General features: G+C 42.8%; 1 protein-coding gene across 1 annotated transcript in view; it reads right to left on the bottom strand.

The window, feature by feature from the left end:
* Positions 1-25,373, bottom strand: part of ARFGEF2 (ADP ribosylation factor guanine nucleotide exchange factor 2) — a 2,483,667-nt gene that overhangs the window by 723,958 nt on the left and 1,734,336 nt on the right. The window contains exons 24-25 of the mRNA XM_044089932.1: positions 16,947-16,987; positions 16,689-16,858 (exon numbers count right to left, since the gene is read on the bottom strand). Of these exons, the coding sequence (XP_043945867.1) occupies positions 16,689-16,858; positions 16,947-16,987 (211 nt within the window). The remainder of the gene's footprint in view (positions 1-16,688; positions 16,859-16,946; positions 16,988-25,373) is intronic.

Below are 25,373 nucleotides of genomic sequence, written 5' to 3' on the forward strand. Positions count from 1 at the left end.
AACTAAAATCATCTTGCTCTCCAAGCGAATCACCTTCTGGATCACCTTGGGAAGAAGGGGAACCGGTGGAAAGGCGTATAGCAGGCCGGTGGGCCAAGCTTGGACTAGGGCGTCCTTGGAAATCTCCCCCGGAACTGGGGTGAGAGGGAAGAACTGTTGGCATTTCGTATTGAGGGGGGTTGCGAATAGGTCGCAACAAGGAGTTCCCCATCTTCTGAAGATCTGAGTTGCCACTCTGTCATTCAGAGACCACTCGTGAGGGGAGAGAACAGTTCTGCTCAGTCTGTCGGCTATCACATTGGATCTCCCTGGAATGTGTGTTGCTACCAGAGAACGTTTGGTTGCAATCGCCCAATCCCATACCTTCATGGCCTCGCTGAAAAGGGGGTAGGATCTGATCCCTCCCTGCTTGTTCAGGTACCAGACTACTGACATGTTGTCGGACTGAATGGCAATCATGCCCTGGGGGAGGTAACTGTGTAGTGCTTGCAGTGATAGAAGCACCGCCCTCATTTCCAGTATGTTGATGTGGAGGAGACTCTCGTCTGAGTGCCACTTGCCTTGGACTGACCTGCCCAGGTAATGTCCCCCACCCGTCTGGGAGGCGTGCGTAGTCCATGTGGCCACTGGAGGTGGTGGAACGAAGGGTCGCCCCTGATCCAGATTGGAGGAAAGAAGCCACCAATGAAGGTCCTGTTTGCACGTCTCTGTGATCAGAATGAGGTGACTGAGAGGTAGATTAAGACCACTGGACTGACAGGAGCCACTGGAGAATCCTCATATGTAACCTTGCCAAGGGGACTAGGAGAACGGTGGCCGACATGGAACCTAACAGTTGTAGGACCATCCTGGCTGGGGCTCGGCGTTTGAGGAGCAAGGCTCGAACTTGAGACTGTAATGTTTCTATCCTCTCTGTAGGAAGATAGACCCGCATTTGCTTTGAGTCTATCTCTACTCCGATAAACCGTATGCGCTGAGATGGCAGCAACACAGACTTTGCCCAATTGAAGGCGATTCCTAGGGAGTTGCCTAGAGACATAGTGGCTGCTAGGTTTTGTAAGAGTAGACGTCTGGAGGTGGCAGTTAGGAGCCAGTCGTCTAGGTATGGAAACACCTGGAATCCTAGACTTCTCAGGTGAGCAGTCACCACCGCCAAACATTTGGTGAACACCCTGGGGGCTGTGGTGAGACCAAAGGGCAGTGCACAGAACTGGAAATGACTGTCTCCCAGGCTGAAGCGCAAGTGTCTCCTGGACGCCTGATCTATCAGGATGTGATAATAGGCATCCTTGAGATCTATGGAGCACATCCAAACACCCTTCTCCAGCAGCGGGAGAATGTATTGTAAGGTGACCATCCGGAACTTGGACTTCTTGACAGATCGGTTTAGTTTGCTGAGATCCAAAATGGGCCTCAAGTCCCCGGTCTTTTTTGGCACCAAAAAGAATCTTGAGTAAGTCCCTAATCCGGTCTGGCCTTCGGGGACCGGTTGGATGACTCCTTTGTGAAGCAGCTTTGAGATTTCAATGGCTGCGAGATCCCGTTGACTGGGTGGTGGGTCCGGGATTTTCCGGGATGGTCGGGGGGGTTGAGAAAAGGGGATGGTGTAACCTCCGGCGATGATTCGGAGCACCCATCGGTCCTGAGTGATACTATCCCAGGCCTTTAGGTGCTTCGAAAAACGACCCCCGACTGGGTCGGAGCTGCACAGTTGGGCAATCCTTCAGGGATGCTGGAAGGTTGAAGAGCCACGAAAGGACTCGCGGTCTCCAGTGTTGCGGGGGCCTCCGCCGCCTCTGGGACGGCGTCTTCCTGAAAAATTACCCCTCCTCTGCCTCTAGAAGGGGGAATCGCCCTGCTGTGAGGGAGTAAGCCTTTTGAGATTTACGGAACCACATTTTCCCCCCTCTTCTAGCCTTGGGATAAGGCCTGAAGGGAGTGGAAAACCGTGCCCCTATGGCAGTCAAGGTCTTACCCTCTTGTTCACAGCGGGTCAAGGTGTCCTTTACCTTGGGTCCAAACAGAGAGGACCCATCGAAGGGAGCGTCGGCAAAGGAAGACTTGAAGGCTTCCGCAAAGTGACACAGGCAGAGCCAGGCTTGTCTCCGTAGAGCAACACCTGTTCCCGCCGCTCTACTCGCCCCCTCGGATGCATATGAAATGAGCCTCATGGACGAGTTCGATAATGATGATAAGGTAGCCAGCTAAGAGCTAACCGTCTGGGCCAACTGCTCAGGTAGGTTACCAGAGAGGGTATCTGAAAGTTCCTTGACCAGATCCCTCTGAAGTCTAGTGAAGTGCGTCAGATAATTCAGAGACCTTAAAGTAAAGGCTGCTGAAGTAAGGGTGCGCTTCCCGTACCGATCCATGCTCCTGGACTCTTTATTAGGAGGATGGACGGACGTAGACGCCTCTGCCACATCTTGTTGGGTAGCAGATGCCACCACCAGGGCATCTACAGCCACACCTTTGGAGAGAAAATCCTTTTCGGGGGGGCTGAAAGAAATTTATTGGGGCGAGCTGGCACCGGTTCCACAGAATCCGGGTGCTCCCACGCCCTTCGAGAGATCAAATCCAGAAGCTCATCGAAGGGTGGAGACACCCAGGCGGCGGAGGGCTGAGTCCCGAAGGCCTTGAGGAATACCGACTCCTCAGCAGAAGGGGGTTTGGACTGCCAGTCGCCTCGTTGCTTCAGGATTTCTAAGATGTCCGCAAAGGAGACATCATCCGAGGATGACTTGGGGGACCCCTCCGCATCATCGAGGTCGGTGTCCGAGGTGAGAGACTCGGGGGAGTCGACGTGCTTCCTCTTGCACTGTCTCTTCCTTGGGGGTTCCTCCGAAGACGCTTTGGAAGGACCTCCAGGAAGGGGGGAACCCCCAACGGGGGTGACCTCAGGCCCCAGGGCTCCGCTGTCTTGAGACAGGGGGACAACAAAGGAACCAGTCTCCATGCCAAGGGAAGGTGCCAGAGAGACGGTGGAGGTAGCCAAGGAAGATTTGGCCAAAGCACTCCTCATGGTCCTGAAGGCCGGACCCCCAGAGTCCTGGGAAGGTCCGACCCCCGAGGCCACAACAGTAGACGGCACTCCCGCAGCTGACGCACCGAGAGGGAGGCTCGGAACCGAAAACATCGGTCCCGAAGCATCACCCCCGGTGCCGACCAAGGAGGTCCGTGTACCGAACTCCGACCCGAAGGGCGGGGTTGGAGTAAGGGTTGGAGCCGACCCGAAAACCTCCACCGGCTCCACCAGCACCCACTCCAACGGTGCCGAGGCTGTTGGAAGAGGAACCAAGACAACAGGGTGGGCAATCGGCTCCAGAGCCGACTGGGCTGGAGCCGAAACCAACTTTTGGAAGACTGGAGACTGAAACAGCCTTTGAAGTACCCTATGTCCGAATCAGACATTCTCGAAGACCGAGAAGAGATCAAACGAGTTTGAGTAGACTTCTCCACCGGTTCCGAAGGACTGGGGGACCGGCTCCGAATCGTCTCGATAAATATCGGTACCGAGGGAGACTCCACAACCATAGCAATTTCCCTCGGAGCCGAAGGGAAAGAGTCTGAGCGGGCAACTCTCATCGGCTCCGAAGACAGTGGAGCTGATGAAGGTGACCCGCCTCTCGAAGCTCTAGCCGTCGGCTCCGAAGCCAGAGGAGTCGAGGCTGCAGGCATCGAGGCAGACCATTCCGCCCTCGGCTCCGAAGTCCGTGGAGCCGATGGAGAAGCCTGCCAAGATTTCTTTGTGGCCGGTTCCGACGGGCTGGTCGGAGCAGACGATTTCTTTTTCTTCGATGGTGAAGAGGAAGATGATAAAGCCTCCTCAAAAGAAGGTGTAATAAGCCCTTTTAGAATCAATTTGTTTTTCCTCTCTAGGAGGACTCGGGAGGAAAAGGCGTGACAAACGCTGCATGACTCCTGAAGATGTTTAGGGCCTAAACAATACACACACAATGAGTGATCGTCCATTATGGACATCTTGTAGCTGCACTTAGAGCATTTTTTGAACCCAGAAGGTCAATGCTCTTTCGACATGTTTACACAAACACTGCTACTAACTTCAAAAAAAGAAAACTTTCAAAACTTTCAAAAACTTTGTTAAAGAAGAGTAAATAAGGACAAGACCCCTCTAACGTAAACGGGATTACTTGCCCAACTAAACTATAACACTACAATAAAACTCACACTAAATACTTCAACAAGCGCGAGGGCAAGGCCCCTCTAACTGAAACGGGATCCTTTCCCTCAAATTAAGGACAAGTTTACCAGAAAAAAATCACACAAAACTCAGTCACACAACAACGATAGCTGTTAAAACAGCTTTTGGGTATCTGAATCAAAAATTTCTGACAGAAATTCTTTGAAGAAAAAAGCACTTAGCTCAGCCAAGTCCGAGACCACGTCTTTGCTGTAAAGCGGCAAACGAGATCTGGGGAAGCAGTGGTGGTGCATCCTGGGATGTAGGATAGCTCAGCCAATAAGAGACTTCGTTCTATAGTATAGCGTGCCGAGTCGGAGCCGAGGATCGGCTCCGAACCCATCAGTACAGAATGTAGGCGAGATAGGATCACATAACATCACCTGTTCTCTCCACAACAAGCAACTACAGAAGCTCTACTCCAGAACACAACAAACAGGAGCTTGGAAGACAGATGCAGTCTCCTTCACATGGACAAATTGGTTCCAGTATGCATTATTCCCTTGCCCCTGATCTCTGGGGTACTAACAAAAATCAGGGCAGACAAACCCAGCATAATCCTGGTGGCCCCCTTCTGGCAGACACAACACTGATTCTCCCCTTCTCCTGATGCTCGGTGATGGGAGAGATTCCACACCTTACTGCAGGAGACATATCACTTCAGCCAGATCAAGGAGTTTGTCTTCTATCCCCACCTATCCACTCTCAATTGCCTGGAGAATTGGGTTTTGACACCTAGGATGGCACCATATCACAATGAGGTGCCCTACATTCTAAGGGAAGCAAGAAAGCCCAGTACTAGAAAATAATACCTAACAAAATGAAAGAATTTGCACTTGGTGTCACAACGATAACAATGACCCTGCTCAAGCAGACATCAGCTCAGTTTTGCAGTACCTGTCAGCCCTCTTTACATTGGGGCTGTCTTATTCCAGCATTAAGGTGCATGCATCTGCAATTTCAGCTTGCCTGCACAGTGCTCCCCTATCTTCCACATTCCCACATTAAACTTTTCCTAAAAGGGGTGATTCACTTGAAACCACCTAGAAGGAAGCCCATTCTGCCTTGGAATCTAAATTATACTGTAGAAAAACTAACTCTGCTTTCCTTTGAACTTACTGCCCTCTAGAGATGCTCATCTGGAGGACTACCTTCCTCATAGCTGTTACTTCAGCTTGAGCAGTTTCTGAGCTACAAGCCCTGATTTGTAAAGAACCTTAAACTATCTTCCACAGGGGCAGGGTCACCCTCAGAACAAACCAATCTTTTATGCATAGAATGGCTACCCACTTGCCAGTCTTCTACCCAAATCCACAGAATAGGGCGGAGCAAGTATCTCACTTCCTGGATGCTCAAAGACAGATCAGGTATTATCTAGACAGGACAAAAAGCCATAATGGAGCAGAGCAATTGCTGGTGGCTTTAGCAGAGGGTAAAAACAGGGCAAACCTGTTTCCAAACAAACCATCTCTAAATGGAAAGTTAACTGCATTATGTCCTGTAACCTACAGCATGAAAATGATTTATCTGGGCATATTAAAGGCCACTCCACCAGACATGGGATGACCATGGCTTTCCTCAAAGGAGTCCCCACCCAGGCCAACCTAGAGGCAGCAACATGGAACTCCATGCACACCCTCTCAAAACACTATAACCTAGAAAATGTCTCCAGGGCTAGAGCAGGTTTAGCTTCTGCCATTCTATAAAATCTTATCTCCTCAGATCATACAGATGGCCCAACACCGACATTTTAGCCCTGGGAGTCTTCCCAAGGATCACCATTGCAACACTGACTATGAAGAACATAGTACAGTTGTATTATACTTATAATTGTAGATGCTTGACTAGATCAATGTTGCAGTACACACTCCCACCCTCCAGTCCCTCAATCTGCTAACCATTTGTCTCTCCCTTGCTGGATGCAAGGGGCAGAGGAGCTTTTCTGCTGATAGTACCCTTATCTCTATTATCCCCCTCTCTGCCTCCTGTTTTTCCCTCCTTCACATTTAAATACAGGCAACCGGGGAGGTCATGCTGACCTTAAGCATCAGACTGCTTGTTCCATTTAGAAAGACCTGAAGATGGTACTGGATGACCCTCTTACACCCCGACATCCAGAGGTCTGTCTTCAGACATCTGTTGGCTAGGTATGATGCAAAGGCTCTGTTTAAAGGGCCAGTCACAGGCTTTTGCATGGTATTAAGACCCATGAATCATTACTGCAACACTAACCTACTCAAACATCTACAATTATGCTAAGTGGGACACACCTGTACTACTTACAGCAAGCAATTACTTAATCAGTGTGGCTGCCCTTCCCCCAAAGATAAATTTAAAAAGTCTTTCAATGTATTCAGTACAGATAAGGACAGCAACAGTTACAATTCCTTCCATGCAATTTACATTTTATATTGAGTTGCTTGTACTGCTTAATAGAATGCAGTTGTAGGCATGACTGCAAATCTTACAATACTTTTTATACTTTGTACAGGAAAACAAGCACAAGTTCTATTCATCTCTTCAATCACATACATACACTTTACAATGTACAGCTATAATATCTCATCTGTGAGCAAACTATATATTTTATAAGGTTTATGAGCAGCTTACGGATTTCTCACAGTCTGATGAAAAAAAAAATCTTGTTAGATTTATACAAAATCATTAGACCTATGGCATATTTACTCTCATAACAACAACATGCAATGTTACAAAATTACTGACCACATTTAAGAATAAAGCATGTTGCAAGAAGTACTGAATTGCAACCTAAAGCTACAAATTGTGACTGTATGCGTTTATGCTGATTTTCTCAGTAATACATAGCAGGGAATTTTTACACACACACACACACACACACACACACACACACACACACACACACACACACACACACACACACACACACAGACACACACAGACACACACAGACACAGACACACATGCGTCCAAATGAATTTAAAGCTAAACTGCAGCTGTGTTTCACTATAATGTAAGGAATTACACCACCATATCTTTTAATACATCATCATCCAACAGTTTTTTAAGCTCTAAAATACCACTTTATTTAACTAAATATTAAGACTTGATTACTTATTAATTAGCCCATTTCCAGTCACTGCAATAACGTACAGTTGTGTACACTTATCATAAATGTAGATGTTCGAGTGTATTCACTGTTGCAGTCATTACATTTGGGTAATCTGCTGGCAGGTTGCCCTCAGTCGGCCTGAATAACAAAGTCTTGAGTCCTGCGTCGGTTACTGTCTCCTTTTCCAGGACGTCAGGTCATCAGGGGATATAAAACATGCAACCGACGCCATTTTAATCAGTTTTTCTTGCCCCAGATGCCAGGTGCCCCCCAAATGGGGAGCAAAAATATATATAAACTGTAAATATATAAATGCACTTTAGAAACATAAAACTTACCTTCAACTAAAAGCAAATACACCACAAAGGCTTTTGAGTATAGTGAAGGAAAGAAAAGGTATAGAATGGGGGATGGTGGGTGGGTAACCTGGACTGCAACAGTGAATACACTCGAACATCTACATTTATGGTAAGTGTACACAACTGTACTATGTTCTTCATGTTTCAGTGTTGCAGTCATTACATTTGGGTAGAATCCCAAAGCTATGGATGGGAGGATGGAACTAAACAGCATTAGGAGCAGCTAAAAGGCCCTGTAGGACTGCAGTGGCAAAGCCTGCCCTAGATTTAGAGAAGAGAGGTAAATGATAATGCTTTGTGAACGTATGAACAGAGCTCCAAGTTGCATGTCTTTGGTTGGGACCCCCCTGAGAAAAGCTGCTGAAATGGAGACAGCCCTGGTGGAATGGGATCCGATTCCTTTGGGCACAGGTTTACCATGGTGCAAATAGCAGAAACGAATGCAGTGGCTTATCCATTTAGAAATAGTCTTCTTTGATAAAGCCTTCCCCTCTGATCCTGCAGCAAATGCTACCAGTAGTTGCTCAGACTTTCTTAGAGATTTTGTCCTGTTTAAGTAGAATCTTAGTTGTCTGTGTACATCCAATGAATGCAGAATCCGCTCCCCCTTGTTCTGCGGATTTCGGAAAAAAGTTGGCAGGTGAATAGTCTGGTTAAGAGCCACACTGGATACCACTTTAGGCATAAAGGAAGTGTTGGTCCTGAGGGCCACCCTGTCCAGGTAGAATAGAATGAAAGGCTCCACTGCCATGAGAGCCTGTAGTTCCGAAACCCTTCTAGCTGAAGTAACTGCCAAAAGAAAAGCTGTCTTCCAAGACAGAAATTTTATATCAGCAGTAGCTGCTGGTTCAAAAGGAGGCAGGGTGAGTTTTTCCAGCACAAAATTGAGGTCCCATGCAGGAGTTGATGCTCTCCTGGGAGGCCTTCAATTTTTGGCCCCTCTGAGATACTGTTTTAGCAGTGGATGAGAAAAGAGGGGAGGATCTGTGTTGTAATGAGCCAAGATAGCAGAGGCATGGATTTTTATAGAAGAAAAAGATAGGCCCTTGTCCAGCATCTCAGTTAAGTATTGTAAAATCTGAGGAATATTAGGCCTTGCTGTGTCTATTCCTTGTGCTTGGTTCCAAGTACAGAATCTCTTCCATTTATCAGCATAAGATTTTCTAGTACTAGGCCTTCTGGCTTCCAAGATGACATCCATCACAGGTTTACTGAGAGGTGTGTTTTCAATAATTAGTTGATTAGCCATGCTGCAAGATTCAGAGTTTGTAGATGAGTGTGCAGAATTTGATAGTTCTGCTGAGACAGTAGATGAGGTGTTTGAGGCAAGTACCACGGAGGAAGATGTGACATATTCCTTAGAAGTGGGTACCAGTGTTGGCGAGGCCAGTCCGGGGCAATTAGAATAATTTTTGGTTTTTCCTGTCTGACTTTTAGTAAGACCTTGGAGAGTAGAGGCAGAGGGGGAAAGGCATAGACTGAAAGGTTTTCCCAGCTGAAGGAGACAGCATCCACTTTCCATGCTTTTTTGTGATGAGTTCTTGTGCAGTATTTGTCCAACTGATGGTTTTGGGGAGAGGCAAATAGATATATGTCTGGGCTTCCCCATTTCTGTGTTAACATGCTGAAGATTTGTGTATCCAGTTTCCATTTGTGTGGGTCCATAAGATTTCTGCTTAGGTCATCTGCCAGAGTGTTTTGCTTTCCTGGCAGGAATTGAGCTTGAAGATGTATTTGGTAAGTCAAGGCTGTGTTCCACAAGGCCATGGCTAGTCTGCAAAGGGGGTATGAATGGGTACCCCCCTGCTTGTTTATGTACCACATAACTGTGGTGTTGTCTATCTGTATCAGTAGTTGGCCTGGATGAAGTAAGTCCTTGAAGGCTGTCAGAGCATTCTGAACAGCTAGCATTTCTTTCTGGTTGATAATTGGTTTGGGCTCCATTTGCCCTGAATGCATCTCCCTGCCAGGTGGGCTCCCCAAGCACAGTCTGATGCGTCTGTAGTTATGGTTTGGGAGGGAAAGGGTAGTGTGAATGACAGTCCCTTGTTTTGGTGACATGCCTTTGGCCACCAAAGAAACTCCTGTTGTAGGCAGGGAATGAGAGGAATCATTGTTTCCAGGCTGTGACAATGTTGACTCCATAAACATTTTAGATACCATTGAAGTTTCCTCATAAGCAGTCTTGCATATGGAATTAGAAGAATGCATGATGCCATGAACCCCAAAGCCTGCAGAATTTGTCTTGCAGATAACTGGGTTTTTGTTGCCATTTGATTGAAGTATCCTGTCAATTGTATTTGTTTGTCTTGCATGAGGTAAGCCATCTGGGCAGTTGTATTCAAGCTTGCATCCAGGAATGTAGTTATTTGAGACGGTACCAGTTGTGATTTCTTTTCATTTATGGAGTACCCTAGGCATGCTAGAAGCCTTTTTACAAACACCAGATGTTGAAGAAGAGTGTCCTTGTCCTCTGCCTGAATGAGACAATGGTCCAGATAAGGATACATTTGAATGTTTCTTTGTCTGCAGAATGCAATTACTGGTGCCAGGCACTTTGTAAAGACCCTGGGCGCAGTAGATAAGCCAAAGGGCAGTGCAGAGAATTATAATGCAAATAACCTGCTTTGAAGCGGAGGTATCTTCTGCAAGATTCCCTTATTGGGATATGCAGGTATGCCTCTTTTAAGCCTAGAGTTACTAACCAAGCATTTTTGCCCAGCATAGGCAGCAGCAGTTGCAAAGTCAGCATTTTGAATTTTGGAATATCCAGGAACGTGTTCAGAATCGATAAGTCCAGTACTGGATACCATGAATTGTCTTTTCTGGGTACCAAGAACAGTCTTGAATAAAATCCTTGTCCTTTTTCTTTTTCTAGTACTGGTTTAACAGCCCCCATATCCATGAGGGACATGACTTGTTTCTGGGCCTCTGCCCACTGGTTTTGTGGCAGATCCGGCCATCCGTTTGGAAATGGCAAAGTATGGAAATGAAATCTGTACCCCTGGGATGCTATGTTTAATACCCACTTGTCCTGGGTTATTAACTGCCAATTTTGAGCATGAAGTGCTAGTTTTCCCCCCAAGGTGGCTGCCAAAAGATAAGTGCTTGGAGATGGTAGAGGGAAGTCATTGAGACTGCTTACTGTAGGGCTGTGCTTTGTTACCTCCAGATTTGGAGGTGGAGGCACCCCATTGCTTTGACCTGTAAGATCCCTATGATTAATATCTGGAGCCTTTTGAGCACCTGGATTTACCCTGATTGGCTCTGTTGGACACAGGAAAGAACCAATTTTTAGTAGGCCAGTGCCTACTGAACCTGGGTGGCTGCACTTGTAAGAAATTTTTTACAGTTTGCATAGATTTAGCTTCGTCTTCCATGTTCCTTAATACCTTTTCTGCCTTATTACCAAACAATGTATCATGCTGCAAAGGGGCATCCAACAATTTAGCTTTAACATGATCAGGCAGATTTTGCTCCTTGAGCCAGGCATGCCTTCTTATCAAGATCCAGTAATGGCGGCCCTACAAGAGACCTCCAAGGAATCAAAACCACATTGCAAAGTATGCTTTCCAACCTGTCCTGCTGAATGCAGTAAATCCTGTAACTCTTTATTTTCCACACAATCAGAAATCAACATAATTTTCTGTTTCAGTAAGCCCATAACATGCTGTTGATATTTAAGCTTATGAAACTGGCAGTTTAAAGCCCTGATTGCCAGAGTTGCAGACGTATAAACCTTCTTACCCCATCTAACCAGTGCAGAAGGGGTAGGATTTTTGGCTGTAGAAGCCTTTACACCCTTGGGACCCTGAGAAATAGTCTCAGAATCAGCAGCAGGATTTTTGAAAATAAATTTGTGGGAGTCAGGAATCCTGTAATATCCGTCTGGCTTACTAGGAGCTGGAGGCAGGGAATCAGGAGCCAAGCTTGATTCCGAGAACACATCATCAACAATGTCTAAAAACAGGAAGTATTGCCAAAGGCTTATGCTGAGGAAGAAGAAAATCCCTAAGCCTCTTTTTTGATTCAGAGAATTCCTGACTCTCCCAGTGAAAATGTTCCCTTAAGGTATGCAAAGTCTCTTCAAAACAGTAATCCTCAGGAGGAGATGCAGATGGGATGGATTCCTCTGCATCAGAATCCTCATAAGGTGGGATAGAAAATTCCTGATCAGAAGAGGAATCAGAAGAAATGGAAACCTGATCTGAAGATTCATAATCAGTGCCTTGCCTAGGCCTCTTAATGGGGGGTGGGGGAGGGGGGGTTGGGGTGGGGGTTGGTAACCCCTGATCAAGGTAATCAAATCCTCATCCATTTTGATCATTTGTTTTTTAGGCATAGGGGCCTGAGCACGTGGCTCATGCATTGATTTTTTAGACATAGAAGTTGTTTTTGACCTTGTTTTTGTTGATGGCGGTTTAATATAAAAATGTTGAGGCCTGAAAACACCCTCAGAAGCCGGTGCCTGCTCAGCGGCTCCGGACCCATGCAAGGAAGAGACATCCGCGGGTTCAATACTTTGCGAATCTAACGGCATATTGGACTCTGAATGGGTCTCGGTAGAGGCCTGCGACTCAAAAGTAGCAGGTATCAGGGGCTGCGTAAGCACCTCACTGAGTACCGGCGAACTGGAGACTGGCTTAGAAGAAGCTTCGTCGTCAGTTTTTGGACCTCGACGGTCTGTCTCTGTATTTTTCCTTGCGTTTTTTGTGTACTCCGTTAGCCGGATTGCTAACCGACGACATTTCAGGGTAGTTAAATCTAGAGCCAAAATATTTGGAAGCAAAAATATACCGACAATTAATAGTGCGTTGGTTAAATTTAGCACAAAACCGACAGCAAGGCACGTTGTGATCAGGGCCTAGGCAAGGAATACAGTACAAATGAAAATCCTTATGAGGTATTTGCTTCCCACAAGTAATGCAATTAATAGCTTTTACTGACATCGGTAAGGAGCAAGAAAAAGTTCCCCAATGGGGTACTTAGCTTTAGTTTGAAGACTTCGGTTCTGAAACTCGAAAACGAAAATTTCAGGAGTCGGCCGACTAGCACTTATGAACTGCTTCTGCTTCGGGTACCACACGGCATGAAAGACTGGTTAAAATGGCATCGGCTGCATGTTTTATACCCCTGACGACCTGACATTATGGAAGAGGAGACAGCAACCGACGCAAGACCCAAGACTTTGTTATTCAGGCCGACTGAGGGCAACCTGCCAGCAGATTACACAAATGTAATGACTGCAACAGTGAAACACGAAGAACATCAGAAAACTAAAATCCTATCAAATATCTAAATCTTGGTTACTCTGTATCTGAATTGTTAACACTGTGCATGTTATAATGTTTATCACTAGTCTGCAAAGGATACAAGAAAGTTGATAAAAACCTGTTAAGTAATGCAACACCATGGTAGAGAAATTGAATGTAAAATGTAATGCCTGTATTTTTTCTCTCTTATTTCAGACTGGAACACATATGTAAGCTATATTTAAGTTTAATAAAATCTGCAACAGAAACTGCAGTACAAAACTGCATTTTGTAAGATATTGTAACAGTGACATAAAAACTGTATTTGCTCCTTTACAGAATACAGATAAAAATAATATGTTTTAACTCTGTTACCTTGTATTTCTGAAAAAGTACTTTAACTGTAAAGATATGCCTCAGAAAACAGTCGACATATAATTACAGTAGAAATCATAAAAAAATTGCCACTCTGGAAATTCTTAACCCTAAAGTTGTAAAAAGGGCCACGCAGCAATAGCAATATGTGAAATACTGTGTTAATTTCTACTATTTTTACCGTATATGAGAAAAAAAATGACGTAGCTACCTCTGGTTCCTGTGGAAAAAGATAATAAACTAAAATACCTGCATTCAGCTAAACGTGCGTAGAGTCAGTCCCGCTCAGACTTTCCTGTGGTACACATCTCTGTAAGTCAATGTCTGCACTTTGCTTGCATAATATTCTAGTAAGAGCTTAATTAGGTTCAATATTCTATTCTTGAGCTATGCTCAACTAGGGAACTGATCTCTGCAATTAATTCCTCTTTGCCCAAATGCATCATCTCTGGATATTTAATTGTGTTAGAGTTGTCTATAACGGTTATTTACTCACTTTTCAGAACCTGTAATGGGGATTTATCAACTTAACAGGGTATTATTTAGCACTGAAGGTTGCTAAGCTGCTGACATCTGCCTCTAAATCTCCAGATTTCTTTACACATTACCACATATATCTATTATTACTTACTATTTGGCTACTGATCACTACTGACATGGTAGCTGGTGGGTCTCTAGCTTCACAATCTATAGTGGTTGGAGCTAGAAAGAAAGCTGTGGAGAATTGAAGAATTCCATCAGCCTTCTCTGTGAATTGTGTGTGTAAAATAATTTGTTTGGAAGGCATTCAAGTTACAGTGGTGAGAAAGTGGCCATAAGTGCTGGACCAAGGTCTCAGCCTAGTAAGTGATAAATGTGGTGTCTCAGTTTTACTTTGGATGTTGGCAGCTCACACCAAGGGCAGCAGTGTCTGTTCTGTGCATGTTCTTCAGGCCAGGTTGTATTTAGTGAATTCAGTGAATCATATCTGGGTGCATCTCTTCTAAATATCTGTGCGCATTTTTTCTGCTTTAACTTGTTGGATGCCAGTGGTTTGACTTCAAAGAGCAATAGAGAAGATACAAGGACTACAAACACTGCTCCTCACAAATTAAGTATTAAACTGGTTTGCAATGGTAGGATTCAAACACCAACAGTGCCAGACCAGACACCAAAATTAAGATTTGCTGAGTAAGACTAGTTAATGAGAGATGAATGAGCAGATTAGCCAAGAGAGTGACAGGTATCTTTCCACCTTAGCAATCTGCAATGAGAATAGTGAGGGATTACTAGGAATGAGAAAGCAAAACAAAAATATTTATCTGTTTAAAACACTTGGAAGAATATTTAGATGTCATATGTGAGTATTCAGTAAGCTACATCTAATGCAAATCAGGTAATCAGTGAAAAAGAAAAAAAAAAGACATGTCTGGGAATTCATTAAAAGACCTAGTGCAAACCATACAGCTTACTCTAAAAAAAGGTTGTGCTCCCATGACACGTATTTTGGGATTCAATGACATGTAAGCTGTAATGAAGAAAGACCTCATTGTCAGTTAACATGCATGTCAATGAATCTCAGTTACTACCATGATATGTAGACCACTGCTGCTCTGCATGTCATGGTAGTGAAGTGATGATCATGTTGGCACTGACATTTCCTCCCTAGTCTTTTTCCCACATAACCCATGTACATATTCAAACACACACCACAGTGCTCATACCTGTCTCTGACTTGCGTCCCATTCCATCGTTCCCAGTACCCATGATCTCTGTAATAGTTGAAGTGCCATTATGTCATGTGTTTAGTGTGCTGGTGACCAGTGTGTTCCCTCACCCCTGATCATCATAATAGTTTAAATGCCATAATGGCATAACTATAATTGCTCTGGGGGCTAGTGGCTCACCCCACCACCTTGATCCCATACTGAAGTTAGTGCTGTTAAGGCACTTAGCTGTAGTGTAATCCCTGGTGTCTAGTGCTTCCCCCATCCCACTAATCTCTATACTAATGCTGGCACCTTTATAATCCCTGGTGTCTAGTGTTTTCCCCACCCCCAGCCCTACGCTGATGGTGGTGCCATTAAGACACTAAACTGTAGAATAATCCATGATGTTTAGTGTTACTCCCACCACCTGATCCCTGTACTGATGTCAGTGCTATTAGGGAACATAAATGTTGAGAAATCCCTGGCTTCTAGTGGCTCTCCTCACCACCTGATCCCTGTACAACTGTGGTGTTAGACCTTATTCACTGCTGTGAAGTGGTGGAACCAGCCAAGCTGATCTACACAGCTAAATGATTTCCTGAATTGCCTAGGCTGCAGATGATTTCTTGGAGGTGGTTCTGCGGGAGATGCAGCTTATAACTAATTAGCATATGCCTCTCCTCCTGGACTGCTTCATTACCATTCAGCATGGCCATATAGCTGCATGTCTTCATGCTAGAACACCATGCTCCATCATGTTAGACCCATTGCTGAATATGAAAAGGTTACAGTGCGATATACAAGAAGGTGTACTTGTCACTGAACTTTCATGAATTCTCACCCCCATGGTATTTAGAGGCAGTTTACGAAGTCAGTGATTTACTGCACTGCAACTACACAAAAACGCAGACATAAATCACCTGAAATTATGGTATCTAGGTTCTGCCATAATATGCAGGCACAGAGTGTACTGCTTGAGAAAGAACAGACTTAAAAATGGGTCAAGTAAGGCATCATCATTAGGCTGTTTGTGGTACAACAAATAATTTTTTTACTTATTTTATTTGACATTTGCTGACCAGGAAATTCCAACAGAGCCAGAGCCCTTTTTTCAGTGAAAACCTGGGGAGAAAAGATTCACATGGGTACAAAGTACATTAGAGAAAGGGAAAATGCACAGTTTCATACACAGTTTTCATTACATTGCCAACATACATTGTATACAGCTCCATACCAGCACAAAGTACATTCGACAAAGGGAAAATACATAGTTTCATACAGAGTTTTCATTACATTTTCCAAAATACATTGTATATAGAGCATTTTTTAGGATACTTTACTGTAAAAGGAATCCAGGAGGAGAGTGGTGGTCAAAGAGGTTGAGTGAGGGGGAGTTAAGAGAGAGTAAGTGAGAGCAAATCATAAAATAAACAACTATCTAGAACGGTGAAGAGATGTTAATGGTGCATATATCAACAACAAATAAAATAAAAACATAGATATTTGTTTCAGTTTCTCTCATGTATTGTCCTTTAGAAAGAAAGAAACAAACAAAAATTAACCATGATAAGTAAATATGTATATATTCCCAGTTGGTTCTTTAAATTTTAGCAATTAAATAAAATTTGAGAACTATCCATGGTTTATCAAACATTATTAGGTAGGCTTTTACAGCAATAAATTACAAAACAGAAATATGCCGAAGACAAGATTTCTGATACCTACTTTATTAAAATGATCACCAATCACTTCCCATATCCTTGACCACTGTAGCCTGATACGATTCATGTTATAATAGGAGATCTCCACGATTTTCTGCAAACTAAACATTCGAGGGTGATGGTGGGATGCCAGCTCATCCATAGATACAGCACAGAGCCACCGAACAAAATCAACTGAACAGAAACAAGTGGAATGGTCAGATTTTTAAAAAGGATTCACTTTCAACATGCTAAAAACTAAACTAATATGAAGTGCACTCACCTATTGCATTTCCATCTAGACGAGTTGATCCAGTAAAAATCCTAAAATAAATATACACTACATTACATTTACATAACCAAGCAGGCAGCAATTTTACTTCCAAAAACAATTTCAATTCATCTCCTATATCTGACCAGAAAGAAGAAAAGTACATGTGATTCCAGCATATTGCACCTGATAATGAGTGATCTACAATTCAGACATCACAGCAATGCTTTAACCTGCTTCACAAAATGGAATGCTGTCTAAAACTAGGAAAGGCCACTCAAGGCACAGATCTTCTGTATTGCAGCAATTCAGCAAATTATCCAGTTAACTTGGTGACAAACTCATACCCACAAATGACAAGAGGTTAAAAAAAACTGCAGGTTACACAACAACTCACTGCTGCAATGGAAATGAAATATGAAATTTGTCGGAGGTGGTTGAGGCTAATCACTGATAAGCAATATGAGGAAGATATCAAATGGTCAATCAGGAAAGGTTAACTGAGGATCAAAGCACTGTAGTTGTCTCCTAGTAGCAGTGAAACAGGGATCTCACACATTACAGGCAGAGCTGGACATCTTGAAGTGGTGAGAGTTACAGCGGATATAATAAGTGCACACACCCTTGTTAAAATGCCAGGTTTTTGTGATATGAAAAAATAAGTCCACAATAAATCATTTCAAAACTTTTCCCACCTTTTATGTAAACTATAACCTGTGAAATTCAATTGAAAAACAAACAAATCTGTTACGGGAAAAATATAAAAAATACAAAAACATACAATAAGCTGGTTAATTAAGTGTGTGCACTCAACACTCAACCAATCACAGAAAGTTCAGCAATCATGTGATAACATAAAAAAAAAAAAAACACACTCCCAAACAATAAAAGCAGCCTACCGTTTGTTAAAGACATAGCAATAAAACAATATTCACATCACCAATTATAAAGATTTTGCTGGCAGGTGTGTACCCCAGAAGACTGAATGCTGTAATTAAATCAAAAGGTGCTGCAACAAAGTATTAGTTTAAGGGTGTGAACATTTGTTTGTGATAAAAGTTGTTTTAAACGCTCACTTTTTTTTTCTGTGGAGAATCTGTGCTTAAATTACCTTTGGGGGCTGGCAGAGTGCATCAGAATTTTTTTACTGTGTTTTAACTAGGAAAAATTACTTTTAGGCTCGTATAACTAACTAAGATACATGAAAAAATCTTAGAAACTTCCTGAATCAAATTTCCCCTACCATCATACTGCTTGGGAACCTCAGCAGCAGAACAGCCAAACAATACTGTGTAACTAAAGTAGAAACTATGATTTTGGACTTCAGAAGGATGTATTAACCCTATCCTTACAAAAAAAATGGGAGAAGAAGCCATGAGTGCTTGCAGTTTAGAAAGGTTAAGAGCCATTAGCAGGATGGTCTAAGAAGTAGAAATATTCAAGGAAGCTGAGGAAGCAGGCTCACATGGAGGAAGAGATAACATTTCTAAAATATAAAAAAAGATCCCATGCATAAGGGATAGATTTCCTAGGGAGCTGAGATGAAGGAGGTCTTTTAAAACCTGTCGGAAAGGTTAAGTTAAAGGGGGATCAAAAGGAAGGCAGGCAGAAATGGTTGACAAATATGTTTTAATGAAGAATATGCCAGGGCTGAACTGAGCAGCTCACAAGTAAGAGAGAATAATAGGCATACCCATTAGAAAAAAGTCCTGGTTCTTCTTGTGGTACCTCTCTTCCATTTAGAAACACAAGATTTTTGAAGTAGGTTTCGACCCTCTTAATTTCTTCAAGTCTTTTGGGTTTCTAATATGATGATGGGAATGGACCCCATTCCTAACTCAAAGTACAATTAATGTTAATAAAATTAGAATTGTTTCAATCTTTGATGTCAGCCAGAAGTGCTCTTTGCAGTACCCGCAATGTGCCCAGTTTAATTTCTCCAAGTCTTTTGGGTTTCTAATACCATGACAGGAATGGACCCCATTCCTAAGTCAAAGTAGGAGGAAAGTTCATGAAATTACAATTGTTTCAGTCTTTGATGTCAGCCAGAAGTGCTCTTCACAGCACCCACAATGTGCCCAGTAATGACACTTTCTGCAATTCGTACGGGGTTACACATATTTGTAACCTATCTAAATATGATTGTAGATTATTTTTATAAGATCTGTTGCTCTGACTACTATTGGAACTGTCTTGGTATCTTTCTTCCATATTGCTCTCATTTCTGCCTGCAAATATTGATATTTTATGACTCTATGTCTCTCTGTGCACAAGACACTGTAGTGACTGGGTGTGGCGAGTTCAATGATCAGTGCTACTTTTGTCTTCTTTTCATGGAACACTATGTCCGGTTTCCTAGCCTTCTATAAAACCTGCAAAATGACCTCAGAGAACAGGTACCTAAAAGGAATTAAAATCAGATCACCCAAAGGGTTAGCTGCAGAGTCCTGAGGTTTGGGGTAACTGGAGAGCCCTTTTGCTGTATGAGCAAGTCTACCCCGAGGTAACGTGATGATTGTCCTGGGCCAGATAAAATAGAAGGGTGAACCCATACTGTCTGGGTTATAAAGGAGTCAATAGCAGATTTTTGGCTTTCCTTCTTGATTTTCAGAAGAATCTTAGGAATTAGAGGTAGGGGAATGCATACAGGAATCGCCCCTTCCAAGAAAAAGACATGGTCTCCATTTTCCAAGCTTACAGGCATGGAATTCTGTAATAAAACAGCCTGAGCTTCCTGTTCAGATTTGGGGCAAAGAGCTCTATCCGAAGAGGACTCTACTGATGGGCAATTGGCAGGAAGACCTCTCTGTCCAACATCCACTCATTAAGGTCAGCTTGGGATCTGCTCAAGTAACCTGCCACTGAACTGCTCTCTCAAAGAATGTAAACTGCTAGCAAGGACAGATTGTGTTGCATGGCTATGTCTCAATAAGAACTTGTCCTGCCATGCTTGTCTGTGTACCACATAACTGTGGTTTGGTTTGTGTCTTTCGGCTTTTCCCGGTTAGGGGTCGCCACAGCAGAACTCCGGTCCGCTAATGACTGGCAGTAGATTTTTTTTTACGTGCTGGCTTGCCGGGCCTAATGCACAACCTTCAATGAAGGAACGCCCACTCACGCATGGTGTTGTCCGTAAAAATTCAGAGTGGACCTAAAGACCAGAGATGATGCTGACATTCCAAGGCTGGACTCATCACCTTCACTTCCTGGTATTCATGTCATCCTTCCTGTCTTGTTGGACTACACATTCTGGACTTTGACATTCATAAAGCAAGCCCCTCACAGGTCTAAAGCATCTATGTAAAGCTCTTAGCAAGGGGGAGGAAACAGAAAGTGATACTTTGCTTATCCACCTCTTTATGAATGTTAACAGGAACAGAGAAGTTTAAAGGATGGCAATGCTGTGTCCATTATGATCTCTGATACCACTGAATATTCCTTATAAGGAGTTCAACTCAAGGAATCATAAGAATCGTGGAGGCCATAAACCTCAAGGCTCTCAAGACCCATCTTGGTGAGGTCACATTAGAAGAAAAGACTGGAAGTATTTCTTGAGGAACACCACTTTGTCCTGGGGAATGAAAAGCAAGTCACGGACAAAGAATTGAACCTGCAAGCAAGTGATACCAGATCCTGAGAAGGAAACATTTAATTTTTTGAGATTTGAGGTGAACCCCAAACAGTACAGCAATTTCTTTCTAAATCCGAAGTCCAGAAGGCATTTCACTTGTATACGCTTGAATAAGCAGGTCATCTAAGTAAGGGAAAATATGTATTCTATGTAGCCTGCAGACAGCAGCAATTGGAGCTAGGCAATTTGTGAAAACTCTTGGTACAGTAGAAAGCCCAAGGGGCAAAGCACAGAACTGAAAGTGAAATTCCAAAACAGACCTGTAAACACGTTTTGTATTCTGTATGGATTAGAATATGAAGATATACATCCTTTCCATCCAAGGTTACCAGAAAAGCCTGAGGCAGAATCACGGGAAGCAGAGACTGTACAGTAATCATTCCGAATTTGGAACTCTCAGATACAATCTGAGAAAGGACAAATCTGGAAAGGTTCTCCATTTCACCTCTTCCCTTTTTACTGGGAACCAGAAAAAAGCCTTGAACATAACTCTGTCCCTTTTTAAGGAGGCGGTACTAATTCTATTGTACCATGAGGAAACAACTTCTTTAGGAATGAAGGGATTACATGGAGATGGCTTGATGGAATAGGAGGAATGCCTGACATGTTGAAAAGTAAAGGCCATGACATCCTGTATTCGCTTTTAATTATTGAAAAATCCCAATGGTCTTTGGTGCTAGATTCTCACACAAGAAAGGATAGGGACAATATCTTTGATAGAGGGTTTAGGGATAGTCCAAGGTGCGGAACGGGGTGGAAGGCAAAGATGGATAGTCACAAGGAAGCTGGTTTGTCCAGAAATGGGGGGTTTAGACCCCCCTTAGATTTCTGATTGTGTCTGTCTTGAGATCTTTGTTTTGAATATCTTTTACCTTTTTGTGGGGTCTTTTGTTCTTTGGGGGAAAAAAGGGGCTAGCTTTAAAAGTGTAGTCCCTTTGAAACCTGGGAAAAGAGAGAGAGAAAGATCTATTTAAAGTCTTTCATAATCTTGTATCTTTCCAGAAGATTTTTGAAAATGCCAACAGCAGCAGGTCCAAAGAGTATCTCTATGCAGAGGTGCATTCAAGATTTTAGATTTAACATCCACAACAAGAAATTGGAGCTTAAGCCAAAACGGTACAGGTACCAGTAGTAGCTGCATTGGAAGAAGCATTGGTTGCATCACAGTTGCATTTAATAGAATGCTTAGCTATCTAGGATGCAGAATTCAGTAAAGAAACAGCAGAAGACTTAATTTCAGAATTAGGCATATCAGACAAAATGTTTGCCTTTCCACTGAAAATGTTGCATCATTTTTAGTACTGTATCTCCAAAGGAAAGTTTCTCCAAGGGATCTCAGGTTTGAATTGCTGAAAGTGCTTAAAGTGTCCCCAACTTCAAACACATACCTCAAAGGGGAGTGAATCTGAGAAGAATAAACCAAGGAATCTCCCTCACAGTCTGAGTCCTCCATCTCTGAAAAAGTATCTCTGTGATTCTTCTGAGGTGGGGAGGTGGAAAGGGAGGCATAAGCAAAGAACTGGGGAAGCATAAGAAAGACTAATGCTTTAAACAGCCCTTAAGAAAATTCATACCATTACTTCTGGGGGTCCCTGACAGTTGACAGAGGAGAAGGAGAAATATGCTTAATCTTCCACCACTTCTTGGTGAGAAGAGGAGCTTGCACAAATGGAGAAGATTCAAACCCGTGGCATACCTCAATGAAAGAACCTGGTACTTCCTCTCAAATAAGAATCTGAGAAATGCTGTCAGGTCCCTCTGAAACAATCAGCATTGGCTCCTCTTCATGGCAGAAGCAGTCATCTGACACATCAGGGTGGATTGTGCTAAGGGGCAATGCCATGCCAACCTCTGGCAAGGACACAACAAAGGGAGAAGCCAAAGTAGTTGGATGGTCCAATGACATCAATGGACAGCCGATGCATCAGATTTGTTTTTTTTTTCTTTTCTTAATTTTATTTTTGGGTTGATGCAGGATGTCTGAGTAGTAGGAAACATCAGACTTCATTTTAACATGAACAATCTTTAAGTGTCTGTTTTTTTAAGATAACTGTTATAAGAAGACGGAAGCACTGGCAAATACAGCAATTTCTATAATCATGATTGGCTCCTAGGCAAAAAAAAAAAAAAACACTTAGCATAACTGCTACTATGAGGTATGCCTCCCACAATCACATTTTCCCTTTTTAGTTGACATGAAAAAGCTTTACTTTTATTTAAAACAGAAGCTTCCTGAATGGAGTCACTTATCTCCTCCAGACAAATGGAACTGGCAATGATTGTACATCTGACAAGCCAACAGACAAAAGCAAGTTCAGTGACTGGGCTGGCGGCGAGAGAATTCTGAGGTACTTCACTCTAGCACAGTCCTTGTATACCACACTGCACTGACACCCTTTGTTCATGTTTTGGAAGTATGGTGTGAGAGAACTACGCCTTGGCCTTGGTATCCTGGCCAGATGTAAGGCTATCCATGGCAGGATATCACACTTGTCAGTATTACCTCTACATGATCTTAAGAAGGACATCAGCAGTAGACAGTGAAAATTCCATTTGCAACTAATCATAACATTTTTTCCCCACTGAAAATATTGATGGATTTTAGAGGCTGTTTCAGGAAAAGTAAAATTTTTCACAGGGAAAGTCATAAGAAATCCTCGCCTTATAATCAGAATCTGTTGCCTGAAGAAAAATGTGTTTTTCCAGTTCTATTTCCTTATCATAAGACTGGGAATCTTCAGAAACATAAGAATTTCTTTTTCTCTTACCAGTAGAGCCAGAGGTAAGCCCAATAAATCTTCCCCAGCTACTACGGTAAAAGAGACAGGGGAGATAATCACATTGTAAGGAACTATCACAGAATAACTGGCTATGCTGTAGTACTAACGGCTTTAAAAGTGGAGCAGGGTCATTTCAGGTTTACGTCATAAGCTGCAACTAAATGAGGCAGTACAGATCTGTTTGCCCAATGGCAAAGACAGCGAATCACTACTGGGTGGAACAATGACACAGTCAGGAAGCAGCTCTTCAGGACCTCTGCAGGCTAGGAAGGAAGAAATGAATGACAAAAATGTAAACTGGAATAGGTTCCCTCCACTATTTAAATCATTTGCATCTGCAGGATAACATGGGACACAAGTGTTAGGTTTTCAAAAGGAACTATGTACATTTAAAATTTAAAATGGAAGTTTAGGTAGCTATAACCCATGGATTCCTCACACAAAGTTAAAGACAGAAGTTTTAAAGGACAGAACCAAGATAACAAGTATTCAGAGAAACCCCAGGGTGAAAGATGCCTGCACCACAAAACAAAAAAAGCCTACATGAAGGGGACAGAGACAAATAATGAAGAGAAACGTTACTCAGTGTCACAATGGGTTAACAGATACTAAGCTGACAGAGAGGTGGAAAGTTCAAGATATTATACTACTGCAGGAGTAAGGATGGTGATGGCCAAGTATTCAATTGGGAAGCCAATATTACATGGATAAGTACAACTGTGGGCTATTAAATAGTAGGTGCCGCATTTGAGAAATTTAGTACAGTCTTGCAGTGGTTAACAGTGCAGAAGGCAAGCAAGAACAGCACAGGTCATCACTTGGATGACATTCTTTGGGAAGGCAGGCTACTTCGTGTAAGAGCCAACAGTTGGTCACAAGCCTTGAAGGAATATGCAGGGGACCTATGAGTCCCCTTAGTATCCAAGAAGGTGGAAGACAACTCATCAGAATATGCCCTGTGGCAGGGCAGGCTTATACCTCCTACCTAAAAAAAGGCTGACACACTAAAACAAATCATTAGAACAGGTTTTGAGTACATTACAGATAACAGGTAAACAGTTATAGGAATTAGATCAGGTTCACCAGGGACATGAAACGCAACTCAGGAGAGCACCAGAGGTTCATTTAGGAATTTAATGGTACAGCACTTTGGCAGCAGATTTGCATGCACGAGGAAGCAGAAGTATGTATAAATAAATAAGTAAGCAAGTTAAGTATTCATTCAAAATACCCCTTCTCAGCATAAGTTCGAAATGTATTACAGGGTGATTGAAGTTGTTTAGAAAATGAAAATTCTGTTTAACAATGCCACAGATATACTACAACTACACCGTATTAAACTGTAATTGTTTTCAGAAAAAATTATGCCTGATAATATTTTGAGATCACGTGACCTCAGACATTAAGGTATATAAGTGCACTAGAATGTGATTGTTTTAATGGATCTGATGAAGTATCCATGTGTATGAAAGCGCTTATCCTGGTTATATTTTTTGTATTTTTACAGTTTTTACGTGTTTTATTAAATTGGTTTGCTCACCTATCTCTCAGCCTAGCCAGCTTTTTTTCTTTTTTAGTATATTACTACACCGTATCTAACTGTAATTGTTTTCAGAAACAGTTATGCCTGATAATATTATACTATGACTGTTATGTGCTATGTTTTATCTAATTAGACATTTTGTGTGTCCCAGGGCTATGGATAAGCACTCTACCTCTGTAAACAAATACAAAGAAAACAATGAAAATAAAATAAACAGATACAACTGCTTGGAGGGGGTAAAGGGTTTGGGAGGTACTTTAAGGGAGGCTAGTTTAGCAGCAGGTGGCAAAGAATAATTAGTAGTAGGGAACATGTAGCCATTTACAGAACCAGAGTTCTTCCCAGAGGTATAAACTGACGAACAAGCTAGTCTGTCGAGTCAAGGAAGAGAAGGAGTGATGGGTATATAAATGAGACATTTCATATTATGTTACTTACAGTGGAGGACTGTCGCAGTGCAACATGTATAAGGGATACAGAGTTCA

Source organism: Protopterus annectens, chromosome 12.part0, assembly GCF_019279795.1.
Source record: "Protopterus annectens isolate FY-2018-M chromosome 12.part0, PAN1.0, whole genome shotgun sequence".
NCBI lineage: Eukaryota > Metazoa > Chordata > Ceratodontiformes > Protopteridae > Protopterus > Protopterus annectens.